The 25,725-nt window shown below is 35.3% G+C and overlaps 3 protein-coding genes across 11 annotated transcripts in view; 2 read left to right on the top strand and 1 right to left on the bottom strand.

Annotated features, from left to right (window-relative positions):
- LOC110460719 (nitric oxide synthase, brain-like) overlaps positions 1-15,061 on the top strand; it is a 167,106-nt gene extending 152,045 nt beyond the window's left edge. For 4 of the 6 annotated variants that reach the window (XM_021513790.1, XM_021513787.1, XM_021513788.1 and 1 more), the window contains 12 exons: positions 143-287; positions 667-745; positions 1,094-1,287; positions 1,953-2,122; positions 2,620-2,830; positions 3,190-3,277; positions 4,938-5,071; positions 5,667-5,824; positions 6,371-6,562; positions 7,133-7,282; positions 8,490-8,524; positions 11,432-15,061. In XM_021513790.1, coding sequence (XP_021369465.1) covers positions 143-287; positions 667-745; positions 1,094-1,287; positions 1,953-2,122; positions 2,620-2,830; positions 3,190-3,277; positions 4,938-5,071; positions 5,667-5,824; positions 6,371-6,562; positions 7,133-7,282; positions 8,490-8,524; positions 11,432-11,471 — 1,596 coding nt within the window. In that variant the 3' untranslated portion in view covers positions 11,472-15,061. Of the gene's footprint in view, positions 1-142; positions 288-666; positions 746-1,093; positions 1,288-1,952; positions 2,123-2,619; positions 2,831-3,189; positions 3,278-4,937; positions 5,072-5,666; positions 5,825-6,370; positions 6,563-7,132; positions 7,283-8,489; positions 8,525-10,012; positions 10,042-11,431 lie in introns of all 6 variants that reach the window. The other 2 variants (XM_021513793.1, XM_021513791.1) reach the window with 2 other exon arrangements.
- Positions 15,062-15,713: 652 nt separating this feature from the next.
- Positions 15,714-23,276, bottom strand: LOC110460745 (2-oxoglutarate and iron-dependent oxygenase domain-containing protein 2-like). Of its 4 annotated transcripts, none has more exons than XM_021513851.1 (7): positions 23,217-23,276; positions 22,643-22,860; positions 21,667-21,723; positions 20,255-20,365; positions 19,281-19,380; positions 18,654-18,778; positions 15,714-18,094 (listed from the first exon to the last, which is right to left on the bottom strand). In XM_021513851.1, the coding sequence occupies exons 2-7, from the start codon at positions 22,772-22,774 to the stop codon at positions 17,582-17,584; spliced, it is 1,038 nt and encodes a 345-aa protein (XP_021369526.1). In that variant the 5' UTR covers positions 22,775-22,860; positions 23,217-23,276; the 3' UTR covers positions 15,714-17,581. The 4 variants fall into 4 exon arrangements, with proteins under 4 accessions (XP_021369526.1, XP_021369527.1, XP_021369529.1 ...); XM_021513852.1 differs by having other exon boundaries at positions 23,108-23,267; XM_021513854.1 differs by having other exon boundaries at positions 23,206-23,244.
- Positions 23,277-23,345: 69 nt separating this feature from the next.
- The window catches only part of LOC110460747, a 7,386-nt gene continuing 5,006 nt past the window's right edge, over positions 23,346-25,725 (top strand). The window contains exon 1 of the mRNA XM_021513855.1: positions 23,346-23,460. Coding sequence (XP_021369530.1) covers positions 23,359-23,460 — 102 coding nt within the window. The 5' untranslated portion in view covers positions 23,346-23,358. The remainder of the gene's footprint in view (positions 23,461-25,725) is intronic.

The raw sequence follows: 25,725 nt of genomic DNA, 5'->3' as shown, positions 1-25,725 counted from the left end.
GAAACCTTTGGAATTTAAAAGTCGATGTGGTTGATAGTTAGATGGGGCTTCAAACAGATCAGAAGCACCAAAAGTAATAGCTATCATACATATAATTTAAAGAAACGTCTACAATTCTCATTTTAAAGTCCTACATTTTCAGATGGCGTGCGAGACGTTCTGTGTTGGTGATGCCACAGCGATCCAGGAGGCGACAGGTGCACTTTCTAGTACCGACTTTTCGTGGTCCCCCGGCAAATTCCGGCTAACTCCGGAGGATAACGACAAGGAAATCGACATCACGGGATGTATGTCATAATCAGTATTTAAGCATTAAACCTTTCATAGAGCTTAACACATTAACATCAGATCAAGAGAGAACCGTTTAGTTGAGTGGTAAAAAGTCTTTTTTTCTATTTAATTGAAATGATCTGACAGCAGTTCTTTATGATAAAAAACCATATGTTCTTGACGAATGCAATGATATATGATTCTAAGAAATAATATAAAATAGTGATTATCTTGTATTTATTGGATAGTTTCATCAGAATCCCATTGCAAGTGCATATTGTTTCTGGAAGTATATGTTTCCTAAAACAACTGTCACGTTAGATAATTATAAGAACTACAAATACAAATTTTCCGGTGGGAACAATTGCACAATGTAATGGAATATTTTACCTCCAGCTCTGACTAAACTACACGGGAAACAAGTACAGACGTGTAAGCTCATATCGATTGACCAACTCCAGTCCAAAGACTCCAGGTAAAAAAATAATATTTTGATATATATTTCATTTCTTATAAATAAGCAATCAGAATTATACACTAAAATAAATAAAGACTAAACATGATAGCATAACATACACAAGTTTGTCTACATTTGAAAAAATATTATATAAATACTATGTATTCAGTGGAAGATTGGCTTTATAAGAATAACCTGCTACTAATAAATAACCCGACTAATGTTGTCATATTCCTGAAGTCAATGGTAGTTCACATGGTTCCTTTCCCGCGATCCTCGGTCACAATACCGTTGAAGCGAAAATACAATAAGCGTTTTCGTCAGTATTAAGTGGGTAACACTAATTGCATATGTCTTTATTTCCAGTCGAGAGACGATGCTTGTTAGACTAGACACCATGGGGGCGGAGGAACTCAATTATGCTCCAGGGGACCACATTGCAATATTCCCGGCCAATTCAAAGAAGCTGGTGGACGGGGTGCTCTCCAGACTGCAAAATGCTCCAACTCCTGATCAGCTGATCAAGTTGGAGGTTCTGCAGGAAAGAACCACGCCCTTAGGTATACATCAATATCACTATCAAGTTCTTCGTTGGACAAACACCACGTCGCTATACGGTTAGGTTGGGTCGTTGCTTGTGGATTAAGGTAGTCCAAGCAAATGGGTGTGATTTAACAAAAAAAGCAACATAATGAAACCAACTATTAAAAAACTGATACAGGTTCTAACTATTGTATTGCAGCAATGTATTTCTTGTAATTACCACACAGAGGGGGCTCATAATCCGGAAAGGAAGTTCGCATAATTCGACCATTCAGGAGTATTGCATTAAAATGTTTAATTTTACGTCATTAATTAACAAAATACAAACTATATGAATAAAATATATATTTCGTCCTATTTTTCATATTTCAAAAAATAATAAGGATTTACAAGAATATCGCTCTAAATGACAGTTAGATGCATTTATATATTCGATTTCGAATATTCATCTGTAGGTCCAATGGAACTAGAGTATTCGTCTTCGTCGCAAAAGTTCGGTTTATCCGCATAACAACATATATACGTCACGTTGTTAAATAGGCAAACAAACTATTAGTTCATGACACTGTTACGCAGTTTACATATTACTATTTCTATTACTACTTGTTGGACAGGATCCGACTGGTTCCATCAATTATATATATTTAGCAATATCTGTTACTATTACAACGACGTGTTCCAGGTACGACGAAGAGTTGGTGTCACTTCCAGAGGATTCCAGTGTGCACGATGCGTACAGCCTTTTCAAACTTCATTGACATAACCACACCCCCATCCCAGGCGTTCCTCCACCTACTGGCTACACAGTCCACACGGGATATGGACAGGATCAAGCTAGAAAACCTAGCAAACGTAAATATCTGCAAACTTTATATAAAGTTTATAATTTCGCAACATTGCTGTACAGGTAACCAATACAAAAAGCGCACTCATTTATAGCTGCCAAAGGGACCATTGGGTCTTGAAACGTTGCATTACCTGTTTATACATGTTTATTGTTTATGTGGAAAGTAAAACTGATACATATTTTCAGTATGTAATCTTTTTCAAAGGTGTTATTTGAACAAAAGGTTCCCTTTAACATCAAACCGATCGAAGTTTCCAAACTCGATCTAGTTACTGCAACCCTTGACAGGCTGAACGGTACAGTCATAACTTCATATCTATTGGGCCGATTAGACTGGTTTGTTGAAGCTTCAGGACAATTATATGCTAGTGGTATCTCTCCGTGACATACACGCTCGGACTATACGGTCAAAGATATATTTGTTACAGGCTGTATCTGTATGTGAAATGCAAGTCAATACGACACTGACAATGGTGATTAATTGCTTGCTTTGTCTACACAGGACATCCACGCGTACGAGGACTGGAAGGCGGAGACGCAGCCAAACCTGGTGGAGATACTGGAGGAGTTCCCTTCGGTCAAGGTCAATCCGTCCTTGCTGATGACACAGATGCCTCTGCTGCAGCAGCGCTTCTACAGCATCAGTTCCTCTCCACAGGCTTACCCTGGGGAAATCCACGCCACGGTAGCTGTTGTCAGATACCAGACCATGGGTACGCTCACAACCTATTGCGTACAAATTATCGCATTACATGTTCGTAAACTTCAAAAACAAATGGTTCAAAAGAAATGGCACATGACTTATAGTTCAATAAAACAATGAATGAGTAATATCGAGGTTAATCGAATGTATTCACAAAACATTAAGGATCTAATTTTTACGAATATTTTGTGTACAAAGAGAGAAATCTAACTTAGCATTAATTTACTGTACGTGATTGAATAGTAAGTTATCGTATTACACATTTAATTGTGTTTTGCTAACGGTTCAGCATAACATAATTTATTTGTATTTGTTATTATTACAACAACATGTACATGGTTAATAATATCGATTGTATAATTGACCCAGGTGGTGTGGGACCAGAGCACGAGGGTGTGTGTTCCATGTGGCTGAGCAGGCTACAAGTAGGCGACATCGTGCCTTGTCTTGTCAGAACGTAAGTACTCTTATCCACTGAACCTGTTCGTAGTCGAGTATTCCTTTTTACACTACCATGATCGTCCTCAAAGGACTGACAGTCCTTAGTCTTAAAGAGTCCTCCCCGTCACAGAACAAGAGCTGAATAAAAAGTTAACCCTTCGCCTATGTACCAGTTCATGATCGAATGGATTAAATACTCCTCACATTATATTAGTTTGTTATTTCAACTCATCAGTGTTAACAGCTAATAGCATACAGCTACTAAGCGTACATAAGCGTACACTGTTTAGCTTACTTTACACTGTCAGCTTTAGTTGAGGGTGCAATGTACAATGTTGATACACGTTCATTAGAATTCATCAACGGGTGAAGCCTCGTTAATATTCCAGGCTGCGATGCTAATGTATTTCCCGGTAATATATGAAATTACGCAATGTAGAATCTGAAATTTTAGAACTGCTTTACAAAGAACACTCTTTTTATGTCTTTTTTAAATGGAGAAATGCTTATTTTCTTTCGGTGCAGCCGTACCAGGTAAAACATGTTGTTCGCACGTGCTGTAGATTGAATACGCCGTGTATTGTATATTTAGTGGAGGGAGAGTATACACGTGCATAGTACACCATCCGAGTCAACCCCTGTACTGTATTCTTATGTTCTTGTTCTTCTTTTTGTCATCACAACCGATCCTACGTGCATTTATTTTATTTATATTGCACGAGCAACCCCAAACAAGGACACGTGTTTTCACTTCGCATAACGCAAACGACGGAATGGAACGAGCGTCATAGAAACACCAAACCGTGAACAGTTACTAGAGATTTTATGGCGATCGTTGACGTATCTATTGCAAACTGACAATAATTTGAATTAAAATAGGGCGCCGCATATCATATCAAAGGGCATCATAGTTCAATAGTATACCATACACGTAGGACGACAAAGACAAGTGTATTTTAGTGTCATTCGTTTGATCATAGATAAATACAGGACATACATGGTTATATTATGATACGCATGACAAGAATAACAATTTCGTACAAAGATAAAGGTACGTTGTTTGAACCTCACGTTTAGTATATATCAGTAGATTGAAAGCGTCAAACAGTGGGTAATACTTATTGGAGGATTTCTGGTACCCTACCCGCGGTAGATATCTAGATGTTTTTATATAATAAATATATTATGCATAGATATATTAATTATATTGTAATGTCGTATTTTTATCATCATAAACTTATCAAGATAAAGGTTTATAAATATTAGAAAGTTCAAAGTTATTGATCCATTGAATCTATGTACGAAAACGGAATATCAGTTCCGTTTATATATACATGTATTAACAGAATTAGTTTATCTGGTAGTGACCAGGTGGTAATAAATATATCTAGTACAGAAGAATATTACGCGACATAAACAGCTTGTTATGATAGTTAAACTGAGCTAAAAGGGGAAATAAAAATAACTGAATTGCGCAGCTTCCGATAATAGATGTTTGAGACCGACAATAATTGCTCAGTAGAAATATTCCGTGATTATCTTCTTTTATAATACAGCCATTAATACCTTAAAACTTCTAAAATATTAATTTTAAAAGACGCGCCACTTTAATGATTATTTTAATGATAAATATGTAAATTGAAACTAAATTTTATATATTTATGTTCACGCATTAGGGCACCTCAGTTTCACATGCCGGAGGACGCCACACTGCCGATCATCATGATAGGCCCCGGTACAGGTATTGCGCCATTCAGGAGCTTCTGGCAACAGCGGAAGATCGACCGGGACATGCTACCCGAACCTACACGTAAGCATGTTGTAGGCATTGCATGTTCGTATGATTGTTCATTAGACATTATCTACAATGACAAGTTCAAAGTGCCATACAAAGAATATGCACAGTATCTATAGGTGTTTTTGTCAATGTTTCTTATTTTGTTTTATCTATCTAGATACATAATCTAAGCAAACCACTCATTCAATCTTCATTAATAAAGAAACAGAATTAATATAATTCAAGAAATAAAAGTTAAGGCAACGATATTCACGTTTGGGATGTTATTAGATATGTCCGGATTTGTTTAATGGATCCAACCGCTAACAACCCGTCAATGCTCATAGCAATAATGTATAACGTGAACAACACATTAATGTATACGTCAAAGTAAGGAAATCGTGAGATTTAAACAAAGTATTAATAGAAGAGACAAACGTGGATCAATTAAGTATACGACTATGTCATTCCTTTAATTTCCAATATTAGCCTAATGGTCACTTCTGATACATGAGTCCTACACAGGAAGATGTATTGTGATATATAACCAAGACAAGGATCCATGCACGACCTGCCCAGTTCTTTCAAACAAGTCATACCTAATAAGATACTGTGTTTTATCTTGCAGACGGAGAGAAGAAAGGATGGGGCGACATTCACCTCTACTTTGGCTGCAGGCAGAATGATATGGACCATATCTACCGATCTGAGCTGACCCAGTCAGAGGCTGACAAGTCCATCACAAGTGTTTACACAGCTCTGTCCCGGGAGCCGGGAGTACCGAAGGTAGGCTTGACATGCCATTCTTCCTGGACCGGAGTACATATCGTAACAATATAGAATAACTTTTATATCCCAGGAAAAATATATGTAAACATCCCCTGCTATTGCTACAGGGACAGGAGTGTCCAAGACAGGAAAAGCATAGCAATGTCATAGGATGAGGGGTTTCAATTACACTCTCTAACACTAAGGCACCAAGGTAAGCAAGTCAGAGCACTACACAGGGTGATACCAAAGTAAGTATGTCATAACTCTGCCCTAGGAGCACCTCAGGCAAATATGTCCTAGCACTCTGCCATTTAGGCCCGGGATTCTCTAGGTAGACAGTTCACAGTAGTACTGAAGGGGAGTGGGGAATACCTAAAGTGTCACAGCATAGACCGGGATTCCAAAGGTAAGCCTAACACAGCACTGTACCAAGGTAGAGATATAACCGTAGTATCCTGGGATCCGGGATACCAAAGAAAACCTGCCACGTACTTAGTTTTTGATTCATTATGAGAACATAATGAAGAAAGAAATTTATCACAAATATATCTGATTCCACAGGTGTACGTCCAGGACGTGCTGAAACAAAACGGGAAGCAGGTGTTTGAACAGATACTACGTCGGGGAGGACACGTATTCGTGTGTGGTGATGTGCAGATGGCAAATGATGTTTCCACTACTCTTTGCAAAATCATCCAGGAATATGGAAAGTTATCAGCGGAAGATGCAAAATTCGTCATGCTGAAATTAAGGGTAGGTTAAGCAAAAGACTGTAAACGTGAAACGTTACCACAAAATGAGCATTTAGCGTGATATGTTTTATTTGAAATAAATGAGAAGCAAGTAGAACTCTTATCTTTACTGCATAAAACTGAAAAATTACAATTTCTAATTAGTAACTCAAAACAAAAACGTAACTTTTTTTGAGAGTGCAACAAAGCAATTTTTAAGAAAAAAGACAAATCTATAAAGAGAAGGCGGTATTTCGGATGTTCTTGTTTTTATGAAAAAATAATTAACATGAAATAAGCGAAATAAAAGCAAACAATAATGTTCTGTGTAAAAAACGTGCAAACGCAACGATTTAATACCTAGATTCGAACACTAGAACCCTAGACCCCCTAACACAAAATGATTGCTCTAATTATAGCCCACTAAGATACTTGGTTAACTGTAGTCCTAGTATTAACGAAACTAAGGGGAGTTAACTACTTGTAAGAAAGACTACTGTTTAATTCTCATCTGTTTTGCTTGAAGTAGACCCATGTCTGTAATGTTAAAATTGGTACAGATAGTTAACCTTTTACTTGTTATCATTTGCAGGATGCAAATCGGTTCCACGAGGACATTTTTGGTGTAGGTGTCAAGTCCGAGGCTACTGCACGTGACCAAGCGAAACGAGCGTGGAAATATATTAACGCTGCAAGCAAGCCGACATCCAACAAGGAGGTCGTAACTCCAATACCTGCTGCTGTGAGTACCCTTGTCACGTTATGGGGCAATCCCTCCGGCAAACCGTACAGCACGAGTACTGTAATGAATTAACATTGTGGGGGCAATCTGTTAAACTTACAGCACATTTACTGTTGTATTTTGCATGAACCCTTGAAGTAAAATTTACAGCACAATAATCATAATGTCTTAACTTTATGAGACAATCCCTTGAAATTAAGGCATATATATTGTTATGCTTTAATGTTGTGTTATAACTGTACATCACGTTTATTGTTATGCTTTGAATTTGTGAAGCATCCACTTGATCCCCTTAACATTACTTTACAGCATGGCGATATGTTTTTTCTAACGTCGTGAAGCAAACCCTTTGAATAAACGTACAATGTACGGAACATTTGTAGGTATATTAAGCCCCTTGAAAATTTCAGAGTATTTACTGATATGTTTTAGGATTGTGTGTCCATGCGTTTTAATTCACTCTCCAGAACATTAATGATTATGTTTTAAACGTTATGGAGCAACCTGCTTTAACTGCAGCAGACAACCCTTCTATTGAACTATTGAACTTCATGAAATACAGCTAAGACATTAAGAACAACGGAAAATAGGCTCCCTTACATTTTAAATTAAGGGTTCAAAATGTTTTGAATGGACGCACATGCACCTATTTATTTGTTGACTTTGGTTGTCATTTGCCCTTCAATTATCTTCAAGTGCGGAACAGATATGAAATTTTAAACACTGCACCAGAAAGTTTAATTTTCGCCGTGTTCACATTCTACAACGAGGAAAAGTTTAACTGTATAAGTGCAAAGCATACTGAACACAGTACGTCATTCGTGAATGGCAAATTCAACAATAGCTTTATATAGTTTAAACAGATAATAGATAATTAACTTTGCGAAACTTACCCATAGTATGCCCGACATGTGCCTGGCAAACTACAATGTTTAATTATTTTTTTTGCAGTTTAAAGCACACTATTTTATATTCCATATGTTAGATAGATATTAATGTCAGCTTTCTGTCAATATTACAAAAGTATAGAAGTTTCGTAAAATGATATTGTTTCAATGTAATCATACGTAGGGAATGAATATCCGAAGACGGGTGAAAGTTGACATATCACCAGTTGTATAGGTACATAGTTATAGAACACACATTGACATTATAAGTCATTTGATTTCAAAGTTTGAGGATCAATTTTCAATATTTCAATTTTCAGGGCATTTGTTGTTTATTCCCGTTTTTCAAAACAAGGTTGTATATAGCACGAGAAAAATAAAACATGTACCTTTTCTTCACCATATAGCAATGCTGATTATATAAACATATTGTTACGAACATTGTACCAAAACATATTAACCAATTGATTAGAATTCATATATAACTAATAGCATATTCTTGTTATGAATCTATTCTTGTAATACCTTATATATACAGAACATATATATCACCTGTTTACACTTCTTTTGGTTCGATGATGTTAAGTCGTATTATGCCGTTTATGCTGTTTACTAAGACCTCGTTCCGTGTGAAACAAAATAAGTTCATAAATTGTCTTATATTTTATTGAATGTAAATATATAATTGGTATTTTAAGTAATACAATATTATTCCAAAAATAGACGTTTCTGTCTTAATTGCTGCAGAAGTTCTTTGTAAATATGAAATGTAGAAAATTTGCAACTTTTGGTATTACTCAAATAATTTGAGCATATAACAAAAGAAATGTGTACAAGTTTTGCTTAATATGATTAGCGATGATTCGCAAGATGAAATATTAATGGAAAAAATAAGCACTATCGGTAAATACTTAACATCACCAGATACTAAAATTAAACGAAGTGTAACGCAGCGTGTTAAATATATACTCACTCAATAAAAAAATAACGATTGACATACATATCCTATCAATAACTGTTGAGATATAAAGACTTGTAAAAGCTAGACTAATCACAAACTAGTTTACATACACCAGAAACAAGACTTGTGTCTTTGTGGATCATAACCTATCACAAATGACGACTGATGCACATGTCTAGCTGGTGTTGTAACGTTCTGCCTCTACCTGGAATTCGTTTTTTTCAATTCATGTAATATGACGTTCGTTTCTTCTTCGCTGTGATTGGCCGAAACCACTTTTTACAAAAAGCCTATTTTGACTGGTAACTCCTGAACACCTGCGCGAAAAGTCAAAAATACAATCTGGTAACCTCGAATAAAAAATAGCGACAGGAAATATCCATGACAAATGATATTTTGGCGAATCAGAAAGCAGAAGAGTTGATCGTCGGTCAGTACTCGATGTCCAACGACAACTTTAATATATTTAATTGCTGAAAAGTATGAACGGCAACGTATGTTTCCCTCAAACAGACCTTAAATTTTGTTTTTTAAATACATATTGGTGTGGCCGTAAAAATGTCCAGTGATTATTAAGCAGAGAACAGAAAACCAACATATTCTGAACCTGTACTGCATACGTGTCATATAACAAATCACTTCCTGATATTTCTTTCAGTTAACAATGTTATTTGTGAACCATTGAATGATAATATTCCCTTTGGCTTTCTGCCTCTGGAATATTCCTTTCTCTGATCAACAAATACCCATATTGATGTAAAGGAAATCAAGAATTGAATAATTATTACATCACCTGCTTTCTTGGATTTACATACATTGACTTGTTGTACTAACAATGCTTAACTGTGAACATATAATTGCATTGAATTGTATTCCATTTAGTCTGACATTACGGAAAGCTGAAGATGAAGGTACTACAGGATTAACTGATAGCGTCGCTCCTAGTTTTATAATTTTACCCTTATTGGTGTTAAACATTTTCTTTTTGTTGGATTTTGATTTTCTTACACTTATATTGTTTCTTTTTAACCGATGTGTGTTATCATTTACTTTCTATATAAATCGCCCTTTAGCATTAGTCGTAGTGGGTTTCCTAGGTTATCCTTAAAACATGAACCATTAGAATGTGAAGTTATAGTTTTATATAATTAGTCTTAATTGAGGTTTAGGTAATCGTCAATTGCACCTCGATTGTTTTATGTAAACAAACCATTTTACGTTTCGATGGATTGGTTTTGTCAAATTATAATGTTTCATTTTTTTATCTATTTATTTTACGGATGTTTGTCATCAACTTTTTCACTGTCAATGCAATTTATGATTAACCACTTATTTGACAGTAGTGGAAGACTACGCTATCTTCATAACTTTCGTGTAATTTCTGTTTACAGTCTACACTGCCGTTAATTGATAGTCAGTCTTCTTGAAAACTTGAGTTATCATCTCATAGCCTAACCATAGAAAGACAAACGTTTTCGTTTCGTGTGACTACAATACGTGTGAGTTGAGTTTTGTATTTTTCCACGAAACACAAATTACATGGTGCATTTAGTGTGGAGCTAGCATATGGATAAGAAGTCCAGACTTGTTTAAAGAAAGACAACTCGTCATGTTTTCTGACGATATATTTTCCACACTCCAATCAAGGGGTTTATATCTATAAACCACAATAGAAACGAATGCAGTCAATAGAGAAACGATTAATAACTCGTTTGGTGAGACTATGAGGTGAAACTCAAGTTGAGCACGATGATTGGTTTCACTCGTCTTTTACTGAATTTATTTCTGTGCATTACCATTTTTTTAATACACGTTCCTTTACTTGTAGATCATGCGTCACAAATGTATCCCTATTCACACATTTTTTAAACGGAATTTTGCTGAATCTTCGTATCAGTATCTTTTAGTCTATTAGGATGTTGCATGCTTTTTACCTTAGTTTTTTTTGTAAATTATATATATCTTCTTTTTATATTACCTTTTTAACCTATTGATCACATTAAACATTTCGTTTGTCTATAAGTTTGTATATTGTTTATATTAAAGAATCAAACAACCCAGCACACAAGATTCGTTATATCAATCTTCAAAGCCTATCTATAGTTCGGCTGTTTATATTATAACATCAGACCTGTGAGCATTCCGTGCTATGTAATTAAGCACATCAATAAACGATACTAAAAATGAACAGCAAAACTTAACTGAAAATATCCGAATTCAAATAATAGTGCTATTGGTTAGAAACGAAATATTTGCATGTTGGTAAAATTTGATCAGTATTGATAATGTCTATCTTTTCAGGACAAGCGTACACCCCGTGGAAAACCCCGACCCCCCTTAAGAAGAACATCCATACAGCTGACTTCACCAGAATGAGTATGTGCGAGGACTATTATGACGTCACCTATTTCTACGTTGAGAACAAACTGATGACGTCACGGAAGAATTATTTTATAGACTTATGATATGCATTCATTTATTTCTATATTTTGAAAACTTTGACTATGTGCAATTATCTAAATATTCCTATCGAAAACATAAGAACGTGTAAGATAAGTAAACCACAAAATATTTGCATTTTATTTCATCATATGTGTTTCAAATTCACCGCTTGGTTATACGTTACTTCGTGTGACAAGTTATAACATTATATAAACTCGTAATAAAGTAACAAGTAGCAGTAAACACAACAGTCACAATACAATGTATCTGTATTCGTTAACAACACCATAATTGTACTTGTGTTTCCTGTTTTATCATGATGGCACATTTAACTACCATGCGAATATATATATTCAGATAGTATTGAGCAATGGAGATAACACAAGTGTTTAAGAACGAAAACTGTCATTGGGGTTCGGGATGGGATGGGTCGGGGATTTCAACCAATGACATATATTTGGTTGCTGAATTTCATGGGGCGGACACGTTCTTATAAATATTGTTGTGCTTTTCACGTAACATCCTACTTTCCTTTTAAATATATCAGCATCATATCCCAACGTAAAAGTTTATACAAATGTCACCAAAATGACAGACTTATCTTGTGACATAATTCATTCCTATTCTACTTCGCTGATGTGTAAACGGGATGTGTTTCCGGTTATTGTTGATATTTGTCCATTCAAAAATAAGTATACGGAAACAAAATCTTTTTAGTGGAGGAAATCAATGTTATGTTGTAAACAGAGCGTGGTTAACGTATCAAATAATCTTTCTACGACTTCTGAAAAGAAAATTTCCAGTATGTAAATATATTTCTTCTAAATCTGATAGAAGTATAACCAGGATCAAAAAAAGAACAGAAATGTACATAGCTGGTTTGCTAAGAATGCCTCGTCACTTTTATAGCTGATTCTGTAGCATAGCAAGCCATTTAGGTACATCGTATCTCGTGCAATGTTAGAAACAGTTCCGGGGTTTATCTTGTCATTTCTATTGGTTTATTCTATTTTCTTAATAAAATTGTTTCAATAAGAGTACGTTTGCCTGTTTGACACGCAGCACATTATTATAATCAGCAATGCTTCAGATATTGATTTATGTATTTACAAATATCATTATTGTTTTTTGTTTAGTCGTCCAAGTCACATCAACTTATTTTTGCTTTAGGTATATTCCCTTTTATCTACTAAACAAAATGTACAGCTTAAAGTGTCGCAAAATCGTGCATCTTACTGAGATTGAAATATCTTTCTACACCAACACGTTTGTAAACACTTTTCTTCAAAACGAAATCAATAGGCCCAATCTTTTGAGCTAAAAGAAACATTGTTGCATGATGGACAAATGAGAAGTTTGATATTTTCCTGATATTGAAATAAAGTTCGCAATGTCTGTAAATCAGCATTTTCTATACAATATCTCACAAAGCAATGTTTTAGTTTATGTGGTTGGAACGTTGTTTGTTTACGCGTCAAACTTATAGTTATCGTCAACGTCATTGAACTTGTGAAATAACCCATGCAGAAAAGGTAATTTCGTTTTAAAATAATCATGTTTAGTTGTTAATTTGCACTCTTTGAGTAGTAAATCAAGTGATATTCATTACGACACATTTCAAAGTATTGCAATCTGTTTGCCGTGTTATGTTGTTTTACAGAACAGTGTGACAATATGTTACATGCTAATCATGTTGGAAGTTGTGATTTAAACAGTAATACGTAAATTGGTTCAGGTGATCAGAAAACCGACATGGTAGAGTTAAATAGCTTTGCCGATATTATTTGGGGTTTACATGATATAGCAATGTCATTACACCCCTCATATTGGTAGACGCAAGCTACCCCTCATATTGGTAGACGCAAGCTTTACCTGTATATATCATTACATCCTGTTTCTCAATTGATGTAAATCTTTGACTTCTAATCAATATATTTTTACATAATTCATAATCAAATGCTAATTAATATTTTAAACTAAAGTATTATTCTAGTTTGTAAATATATAAATGTGTGTGTTATGTTTTGTCCAATATGAAATAATTAATATATAATGTCTCTTCTCCAGAGAAAAGAGTGGATATCTATACTTGTACAGAGAGGTGTTAACTAGTCTTGTTATGTTTAAAAGATTGAATCTGTAATCAAAGGACTTATGATTCGGACGTATCTTGTAGAGCAAAATATTGAAAACGCCATTATAATATAATACATGGGAAATTATATATATTCTACACTATCAATTAGTGTGACCAATGTCCACAAGAAATAATTGCAAATTTTGCATATTTTTTTTTATTTGAGGTCAGCTCGATGCTAAGATACGTATGCTTGCAATTTAATTACTGTGTACCATTCTGGACTGCATGTCAGACTGCACGTCTGTGGCAAAATAGCAAGAAATGATGTCATGAAAACAATTCCTACGAATTGAAATGAACGGAATATATGTAGTTTGATATGTCGATATACAGCAGCGAATTATAAGATTGACGGTTGCAGGATTAACATATGTATGAGAATGAAAATTAGTTCAGAGTAATCGCTAATTATATACGAAAAAAAAGAGTCTCTTCACTTATGTTTGGTACAGCAATAATAACATAATCATAATTGTTTTATATGCATTGATCGGTTCATGTGGGGACGCAGGTGTAAAAACAATTAAGTATTGTATAAGGGTTAAACACGTCATGTGGAGACGGTTTTATGACAAACAAAATATCCGATAATTAAAATTATATTTAAACAGAATGTAATCGGACGTTTGCTGCATTGTTAGTAGATTTAGAATATATCACTTGACTGGAACATTTTCTTCAAAAAGAAATGTGTAACTTGGTACATATCTCTACTGAATGTTACTCAGAATCTCCTAACTGCTTTACATTATTCAAAATGCTGAATTAGATAATCTGCTTATTGGTTTACATATTTAAAAAGCTAAATTAACTTCATCAACTGTTTTGAAACATTCGCCATTCTTGAAATTATCACAATGCATGATACGGCCGCTATGATATGCATGACCCCAGAAATAACCTGGCAGTCAACTATGTTTGAACTATTTAAAACAAAACGAATGTTATGTTGAATTAAGGAAAACATATTCTGTGGAATATTTTGTCATTTTAATCACCTCTCAATTAACCCCATCTTTCCAATCAGTTGTACAATTGAGAACGTGAATAAACGAACTGGTCGCGAACAAACAAATCCTTTTTATCGATACAATAATATATGCCACTCATCTATGAAATTCAACACTAATGACCTGACGTAAGATCATTCCTCATAAGGCGACAGGTGATTATTGCAGGTTACACAGAAGATTATGGCATCGGAGATGTCACCACAGACTAACAATACACCAATAGCGGTTTACTGTGACGGCAAAGAAAAATGTTAAACCAAGACCTCTTCTTCTGTGAAAAATGTCTTTGTTATACGTAATTTAAGTTCTTTCTGCAAAAATAAACAAATAACTTACTTTGTGAGTTTGGTTTTTATTCTTTTTAATGAAAAAATGTCCATATTTAGGAGGGAGACTCCCGATTTTGAACCTATAAATTGAGTGTTTTCAACCAGTGAATATGCTTAACTGTTTCTATATTCTAAGATCTAATGATTTCATCTTAAAAAACAACAAATAATATGTAATTTTAAAGGTTATTTTGTCTCCAGGGGTGTAAACACACATTTTATTTATGTTTTAATTTTGAGCATGCAGAACCTCCCCGTTTGAAATTTCAAAAAGTTGGCAAGTATCCTACTGTCACTCAATATGACATTGAAACATAAAGAGAAAATTTACTGACACTGGGTTTAACGGATCAACACACAGTAAACCGAGCTTATCTATAATCATTCAACATAAAACGCTTGCCCTTCCGAAACACCTGATCTTATTGCCCTTGTTCGTTTTCAAAGGTCCCATTGCAAATAATTCCATTGTTTATATTTTGTCCTTGTCTTGACGATTTTGAGTTCGAATTTTGTTATATATTGGCCATGAACGATGTTGATTCTTAATACATAAACATTTAAATGTCAACTCAAAACGAAAAATAAATGTCAAAACTAAGTCTAGGAGTCGGATACATATCATGCATATGATGTCCCACATAAAAACCCATAGGTCACTGTGATTCGTAAGGGTACGCGTTTTCTGCACCACTATCATTGTTTGTTTAAACTCTAGGAAAGACAAATTGTTGTATTGTTGACTCTAGCAATGACCAGCTAACAGGTGGAAACTTAAATGTATCGTTTGATGGAGTGTTCATTTCTAATGCATAACTATAACGTTTGGTACAATATCCTAGAATCGAACTAGCGGTAATATGTTGAGTGAATGGCCACTACATTAAAAATATACAAGACACGAAAATACGACAAGAAAAGCATGTGTATTACGAAGGGTGGAAAGCGGTCACACTAATTTGCGCCATAGGTGCGCCATAGGAGATTTTGCACGCCATAGCAAACTGTAAGTGTTTTATCCAAGAAATATTTCGATTTTTCCATTGGTATACTCATTTAACATGTTTTGGTAAAGTATCATTTAAAAAAAATGTGTACTTTGTTAGAAAATCGATCTTGATTACGAAGCACTTTTACACTAATTTGCGCCATACGTGTTTTTACACGCCATAGCAAAACATAAGAATAATTTTCAGCAAATAACTGTGTTTTTCCTTTGGTATATGCAATAAACAGGTTGTGTCAAAGTTTCATTCTTAAAAAATGTTTATTTTGTTAGGAAATCGACAAAATATTTCTTCGCGATTCAGAAGTCAATTTCAAGGGAAGTAATTTAACTTTAGTTACTTTAATAATGAATTAATTGGGTATTTCTTCGCGATTCAGAAGTCAATTTCAAGGGAAGTAACTTTAGTTACTTTAATAATGAATTAATTGGGTACGTATGTGTAGAATAAATACAGTCCTTCGTCCGTCAGTAGGATATTATTGTAACGGAACTTGAGTTGCTGAATATCATTAACGTAAATTCATGGATATGTGTACATTGAACAATAAGAAAATACTGAAAAGTCACCGATGTAATATGACAAGACCGTGTGTTGAGTAACAAATACAGCTAGTCCTTATTCTCAAGGTACATGTACATCTCTTAGAGCAAGAGAGCAATGATCATGATCACTTGAATGTTTGTATCAAACCAATGAGCACTTTGCATAAAACAGATCTGACAAGACTTGGGCAATGATCTTGTATTCAATCACATGTATTTTCACCTTTTTACATACAGTCAAACAATACAACCTATATAATCAGACAACGAAATATTGATCACGTATCAATAAATCTAGTTTAGTAACATAAACATTTATTTGCATTTTCATAAATTTCATCTATATAATTATGTAGTATATACACGTAACATTACATTGAACATTTATCAAAGGAAAATTATACTTAGCACCAAAAGCCATAGACAGTGTAACCACCAACCAAATAAAATGTCACATGCCTTACTTGCTCAACAACACTGTTTTATTAATATTTATGACTCGTATGACCTTGGACAATGGAATAAAGTAAACTTGAAAGTCTGACAAACACAGTAGGTTGCAGGATAAGTGACTTTGATTACCTTGAAAGTAGGTGAAGATCATTCACATGAACACAATTGACAACTTTCTTCGTCAGTAATCTACCTATAAAATATCATGACTCATATAGTAATTATCTAGAAGATGCTTATAGTTTAACTCTTCTGGATCATGTAACCTTGTAAGTGGATCAATGTCATTCTTTTGAACAAACTTGATAGCACTGAATACCAACATGTTACAGGACAATTACCCTGACATAAGATCTCAAAGATGGGCCCATTGCCTGTTTTTGTAGCACTTTTTGAACACAACCTGTTATTTAAACCACATAAAATGAATCCCCTAGTAACTTTTAGGAGGTCATTGGAAGAACGGTTGCACATCAGTTTCTGTATAAAGTACATCATGTTCTTACAACCTGACTTCATAAGTCAATTCAGTGTACATAAGTTGACTGTAGGCTGGGTAAACCCATCCCCGTAACCGACTGTCTCCACAAGCTCAGGTTTTTGGTCACACATTGGACACAGCCTGTTCCTGACCTTGGACGACCTCATCCACACAATTAGGTTGTACCGTTCCCCCGTGAGTATTGGGAGAGCCCCGTGGTAGTGCTGCCCTCGGTGAACAATCCCAATCCCGGCCATGTGTTCGTACTCGGAACACTCAGTGTCCTCCACTGATACTGTCCTCATGTCACCGAAGTATAGTGAGCCTCCCGTGTAATTCTTGCCCAGTGCCACATTTAATGTCACTTCAGCGTTGTCATAGTGATAATTAAGGTCAAGGTCCTCTCCCATTTTGTACTGTACAATAAAGGCCTTGTGTGAGTCGAGATAAGCCCCTCCCCAGTCAGGATACAGGATCGCAGCTAATTTGTGGAGGTAGTTCTTTCGTAATGGGTTCAGGAAGCATTCATCGAATCCAAGTTCATTCAATAATATCTGAAATTGGGAAAATGTTCAAGTGTGCATTCAAATAAAATATCAATGAACCATGGAAACAACTGCAACCCCACATTTAAAACCACTACAGGGCATGGATATCAATATACCAGGCCATATGCAAAGTTCTTGCTGGACCATTTGAACTTCAGTCTATACTATATGTGTACCATATATAATTACTAGAAACTACAGGAAGCACATATTGAAAAGTTCAGTTTGTCAATGCAGAAACTAAACAAGGAACTCATTTTACTGCATTCTAATGATATGCTGCCAATTCAGGACTATCAATTGTACTAAGAATTAAAAGAATATTTAAATTTTTGGGTTTAAGTGTTTCGAAACATACTGTATGTAGAAACATAGCAAAAGGGTAAAAAAAAAGTCCTTATAGCACCTATAAAGGTGTAAAAGGCCTAGACATTTTATTAAACAGCTAGGAGTAGAGAAGTCTGATGATTTTGATGATGAGCCTGAGGTAGAATCCATAAGTGTTAACCCCAATACTTCTCTTTCAACAGCAACAAACTAACAAGCACAATTTACGGAAACCTACCCCATATTTGTTCATCGTGTTGGGTCGTCCCTTGGGGCAATCACTGTTTTCAAAATGCTCTAGTTCTTCCATAAATAGTTGACAGAATTCTTTGGTGAAAACAGGGAATGAGTACACCCGATCGCCTGCAAATATAGTACAATATGATATCAGGCAACTAAAAAAATCAAATAAGTCAATAATTTGATTTACACTAATTATATAAACCATCACCAGCAAAACTTTTTACGCCTATCATCATTATTAATAATTCTATCAAATGTTATTGAAGTTGAGATTGAAATTCCTGTCCTTGCTCCTGCGGAACTAATGTTAAACATCAGATCGTCTATTCTATCAACCACAGAAGTACCTAACAACTACCTCTACTATGAATACAGTAGAACTGTCTTACACCTTTCAGGACTCCTATGTCGAGCACATCATCAGCCATTAAGTAAAATACCTTGAATATATATGTTAATAACCTCCTGCAGGACTGATGAAGTCTCACTTTTGATAAGATACAGTATCAATTCATAGTAATATCTTTCCTCCGATGGAACAGATGATATCTAGCACTTTATCATCTACGGTATTGAAACATAAAATATTTTGTGTCCTACATAACTGACACAGACATCTTACCTCCTGTGGGAGTGATGCTGGCTAGCACATCTTCAGCAGTTGTATCAAATCTTGAACAGAGGTCAATCAGCTTCAGAAACTCTGGAGCAAGATAACTCTCCTGAAATAACAAAATGGTCACTTCAACATCAAATTAAAGTTTAATATTCAAAAAGATAGTTTCAATAAAATATATTTGTTCTGTTTAGATTTTATCTAAAAGACTCCTTTGTAAAGGCTTTGCTCCTTAATTTGGTTTGCAGATAGTAAGTGGTAAATGAAGGACCATAATATAAAGAAACAATACTCCAGATTTATATTTCGTTTAATAATTTGAAGCTATGTGTATGAAGGTACAATCACAGAAACACAATATAAACATACATATTTACAAAGAAACCAACCGAAGGATTAACAAACAGTTTATTGACATAGAAACCAACTAGAGGATTAACAAACATTTAATTAACACCGACTTTGTATCCAGACTTTGTCACAGTATCTGTACCTATACATGTCTGTATACATGATAAGCATGATTATTATACCATTTACTGTCTAAGGGGAAATAACTTCATTCTGAATAATTTTTCATTTCTTGTTATATTAGTTTGTACCTGATTCAGTATAAGTTGTCTGTCACTGCATTTTAATTCTAGACCTTATTGAAAAATAAAATGGCCAACAGCAATTCACAGCTTCTCTCTGTTATGAAAATGCTGTTATTGAGTTTCTCTGTCGCAGATGAGAAATAATACACTTTACTTACACTAGCTCTTGGTCACAGTAATTGCACCTTAGCATATTTTCACTAGTTGTCAGTGTGTGACTTTTAAAATGATTTTTAGATTTATTTGAGTTTTCTCTGCACATTTCACCAAGCATAACAAATTTAACAAATAAAAGTAAAAACCAAAATAGCTGGGACATGCTTTACTGAGTAGCTGGGAGATAAAGAACACAGTGAGCAGTCTCCCTATAATAACACAATGTACCTTTAGGGTGTAGATTTCTGGATGAAGACGATGGTACTCTTTCTGAATTATCTGTCTCCTCGTCAAATAGTCCTTGCCCAAGTTTTTCCGTCTGTCCTGCTCCAATAAAAGCTGAAATGGCATGGATTAAGAACAATACCTAAGTTTTGAAGAAGAAAAATGAAGAAATATAATACAGGGGTTCAAAGCAAAGGAAAATAGGGGAAGCAGGAATACCGAACATATGAAGTAGTGGGTAGGTGGTACCAAACTAATCAAGAGGCTACAGAGTAAGACAGGAATACCAAATTAACAAATCAACATACACTAATACATATAAAATAAACTGATTTTCAAACGAAATCAAATTTAGATTCTTTAAAACATTAGTTAATGTCATTAGTCTTTGTAAAAGATAGTTCAATTGTAGGTATCAATAACTTAATTTTGTTTTATGATATGACTGAAAAATAAATGCACCGATGTGCTATTTTGGTTTGTTATTTGGGTAGAGTGTCGTTTTAACAGCTATAAGGTCATTTAACAATGTGTCTCCATGATTGTAATACAAGTCTGTGTGCCGTGTAGTAGATGGTATGTTGCATACAAAACAGTATGCCTCCTTGCGATAAATCAGATTTGATACCAACTTCCTCACTGACATACCATGCCATAGGCACCCAGCAGTCAATATTCAGCTCTGTCACATTATACTGACAACAGATTAACAAGTTGTTGCCATGACCATAAAACCTACACATTAAGCGAGGAATAACAACTGTCATTTTTAAGGACTTTGGTATGTTGACAGAGCCAATTGCCTTCCTCACATGGGCAAATGTTCAACACAACTGTCAAAAGTGAGTTACTGCTAAGCAAGGTGCTAGGAAACAAAAAGTATCAGGAAGCAGAGAGCAAATAAAAATATCCCTTCATATCACATTTTTCCTGTCATGCTTCAGACCAAATTTGGTTTGAATCCCTTCCTTAATACAGACTGCATGACTCTTTGAATCATGTTGAAATGTAATAAGATAATGCACACTAAAGAAAATATGACAGTAATGCTTTATAATTTAGCTTATGAACTATACAATTATTATTTAAAATCATGTATCTCAATTATCAAAGAATTTTAAACCCTGTACATATTTTAGGTATTTTGCCAGTATAAATCTGTGTATATGTGCGTTTGTTACTAAAATCAGCAGGAGTCGGAGTTCCATTTGATACTCATCAAACCTCTTATGATCTCTGTTTTCTCTGGTTTTATAAGAAATAAGAATTCCAAAATGTGACAGAGTTTTCCTTCTTGACTTCAGTAAGCTTTTGTGGATGCATGAACAAGCGTTTGCTACATACTATTACTCCAACAGCTTGATTACTTGTACATATCTGTATCAATGTTGAGATACACTGCAGCTGATGCTTACCTGATTTAAGACATGATCCAGTTGGACTTTAGTACTGCATCCTCTTTGATTCATTTCCTGAATAAGAACATTAGCAAAATAACATATATTTCATCATCAACACAAAGTGTCACATGTCTATTACAAGCACCATTGTCATTGTGAACCTAATGAACCTAGAGTTGCCAGTCTAGTGGGGACTGCTGCTGTTGTAATGATGCAGCATCTTAACGAAATCCTCATTACAAGGTTACAAAATTACTTGCCAACCCTCCCTATTTAGGAGGGAGACTTCCGATTTTGAACCTTTAAATTTAGCATTATCAATCAGTGACTTTGCTAAACTATTCCTATGTTCTAAGATGTAATGATTTCATCTGAAAGAACAACTCAAATTATGTCTTTTAAGGGTTATATTTTCTCATGGGGGTATATACACAGATTTTATTTAGGTTTTAACTTTGAGTGTGTAGAATCTCCCCCATGGAAGTTCAAAAAGTTGAAAAAATCAGACACTTAGTGTCTACCCATGGGTGGTCGGGTGGCGCAGTGGATAGCGCACTTGCCTTTCACCAAGGCGGTTTCCTCCCAAAGTAAGACCCCCACTCGCGCTAACACCCGGGCCAACTAGAGTGATTGGTATAAGTTGTAAAAACTTGTTTCATAATTGTTGTTAAATAAATAAAGTTTATATTTACACAAAAATTGTCACTTAACAATCATAGTGATACTTAATATTCCTTATACTATATAGATAAAAATGTATCCTAATTTACCATGTAACTCAAACTATTAGAAGTACATGTATCATTGAGAATCAAAAGATATGATTTTTAATAAGACTGGCCAAAATATATTAATTTACACAGAACTAACAATGATGATGTACGTACAATTAGCAGATGAATCATTTTCTTCATATATTACAACATAAATGTTATCTATTTAGTTACAGTAATATAACATCATTTTTCAAAAAGCAAAATCAATTTCTTACCTTTCCAAAATCAGTTAAAAACTTGTCTACATTTTCAAAAACCACATGTATGTTGTAATCTTTCAGGAAATAATTGTGTGTATAAAAGCATCTGCAGACAAAAAACTTAGGATCTGCCATCTTCTTCCTCATCGGTAGTTTGTCTTCACTCTTGTTTTATTACAAAGTTTCTTCTTCAACAAAATGTGGTCTCGTTAGTGTTGACGGATGTCAGATATCTGTTTATGAAGTTGATTAGATTATTGCTACCATTGATTGACAATTTAATAGAATCATTATCTTATAATAGTCACTGCTCAGTTTAACATACTTTCAGAACACGTGATTTATATGCACCTTTCTAAGTTTGACTGATTGTCATTTCATGCACAATCCATACAATTATTGGGGAAAAACGAATTTATATAATAAACACCCACATAAAATAAAGGCGGGTTACTGTGGTACATGTTAAATATGTCTAACTTTACACGAGTCAGCTCTCATCACTTCATGTCCAGCCTTGCTATTAACTTTGAAGCAGCAGTTGTATTGTTTTACATGTACTGCTCTTATGCACATACATTGTACCTACTGGTCAAATATCCTCGATGCACAAACACGCTAAAGGGAAAGTGAAAGCGCAATAAGGTCTGCGTTGATTAAAAGCTTGCAACGCCTGTGGACAATGTCATCGTGTAGTGAAACATCTTAATGATCCAGACATATCTGTCAAAATGGCTGCCCCCATTCCGGACACACCGGACCAGTCGACCTCTAAACCTACTGAAGAAAATCCCGACGAAAGCAACGCTTTTAGATTCAAAGACATATGGAAGGTACGGGAACATTATTATAGAGTTTTAAGTTAGACAGACGTCCTGTGATTCAACTAAAGTAATTTTAAATGTGTGTTTTCCCCTCACATGCTCTCAATCTCTACCAGACTACCTGTCTACAGGGCTGAGATTCACTATCAAAATAAGACCTATTCAGGGACAACCATGTTTGTGGGGGGAAGGGGGAACGTATGTACTGGTATATAAGGGTTGGGGTGCCCCCTCCATTTCTATTCCCTGCAACAAACATGTCATTCCCTGGATTACTCAAAACATTAGACGTCACATCAGGAAAAGAGACAGCCTGTATTATAAACACAAAAAATCAAAAAAGGTAAGAGACAGGGAACACTTCCTGCACTACAAACACCTGGTACAAAAGATGATTAGAGAATCCCATAACAGGTACTTAGAAGAACTCCTGGGAATCATAACACCAAACGAACAAGCACCAGGTGAGTAAAATCTTATTCAACAAAGAAATTGTTCAGCTTTTTGAAAAAAAGTCGACAATACCCCAAAGGTATAGGACCCCTTAAACGAGATGGCCTGCTGTACACTGACATAAAGCAAATATCCTAAATGAACAATTTCAGTCGGTCTTTACACCCAAATCGCCTCTCAGCCTTAAACAACTTTGTCAACAAAAACCATTGACCAAGGAATTCCCACCCAAGACCAAAAAAGTAAGTACCTACCGATGTCAAACATTACTTTCTCAGTTCCGGGAATTGACAAACTTCTTTATAAACTTAATCCCAATAAAGCGACCGGTCCTGACGCCATCAAACCAATAGTTCTTAAAGAACTCCATAGTGAACTGGCACCCATTTTACAGGTATTATTTCGATCATCATACCAAACCAGTGAGTTCCCATCCCATTGGACCTCGGCATACGTCGCTCCATTATTCAAGAAAGGTGAGAAAAATAGAGCTTCAAACTATCGCCCTATTTCCCTTACCTGTATTTTGTGCAAGGTCATGGAGCATTTTGTAACATCAAACCTCACGTAAGACATCTTGACACCAATAATATTATGTTTGAACTCCAGCACGGTTTTAGAGAAAAACGTAGTTGTGAAACCCAACTAGTCATGCTTATGGAGGATGTTTTCAAAAACCTACAAACAGGTAAGCAAACAGATTTAATTTTACTCAATTTTAGTAAAGCTTTTGATAAGGTAAACCACGAAAAACTTTTATTCAAACTTCATCAATACGGGATACAGCACCTAACTCTCAAATGGATCAGAGGCTTTCTTACAGGCAGAATACGGCAAGTTGTCTTGGAGGGAGCTACTTCATCAAAAGTCCCGGTAACATCAGGTGTACCCCAGGGCTCGGTCCTCGGCCCAATTTTATTTTTAATTTATATTAATGACTTGCCACTAAATAAAACATCAACAGTGCGTCTCTTCGCAGACGACACTGCCATCTATCTAGCGGTAAGTAATCTACAAGATGCATACAGACTCCAAAAAGACCTTGACAGATTACAGTTATGGGAGAAACAGTGGGATATGGAATTTAACCCGAGCAAGTGCCAGGTAATACACATATCCAGGTCAAAGACGCAAATCCCCACAGACTATATGCTACACGGACAAGTACTTGAAACTATTCTACATGCAAAATACCTTGGTGTCACCATATCATCAAACTAAACACATCCAAAATGTAAGTAGCCAAGCCAACAGAACTTTAGGATATATAAAAAGAAACATCAAGGTGAAAGACAAAAAGGTAAAGGCTGCAGCGTACACGGCACTGGTTCGCCCTAAATTAGAATATTCTGCCTGTGTCTGGGACCCATACACCCAAGATCAAAGTAAACAACTAGAAATGGTTCAGCGCAGAGCTGCTAGGTTGGTGTCTGGCAAATTTTCCCCTCTGGACAGTGTAACAGACATGTTAGGGAGTCTGGGTTGGCAAACATTAGCACACAGAAGATCCAAAAGCAGACTGTGTTTATTTTATAAAATAGTCTACCAGACAGTTGCAATCCAAATGCCACCATATGTAGTCCACCCAATGAGACTATCAAGAAATGCCCACCCCCTATCTTTTCGGCAAATCCCTACCAATAAGGACTTTTACAAATACTCTTTCTTCCCCCTAACCATAGTCCAATGGAACGCCCTCCCGTTAGGAGCTTGCAGCAGTCCATCACTTGACACCTTCAAGAAGGCAATCAGTGATACTCCCTTTGTTAGGCCATAGACTATGTCAGCATATTTTTAACTTCACCCTCCCCCGTCCCCCTC

This window comes from Mizuhopecten yessoensis, unplaced genomic scaffold (genome assembly GCF_002113885.1).
Source record: "Mizuhopecten yessoensis strain PY_sf001 unplaced genomic scaffold, ASM211388v2 scaffold10477, whole genome shotgun sequence".
In the NCBI taxonomy this organism is placed as follows: domain Eukaryota; kingdom Metazoa; phylum Mollusca; class Bivalvia; order Pectinida; family Pectinidae; genus Mizuhopecten; species Mizuhopecten yessoensis.
The sequence above is the reverse complement of the archived record's forward strand: the minus strand, read 5'-3'. Positions and strand labels throughout refer to the sequence as shown.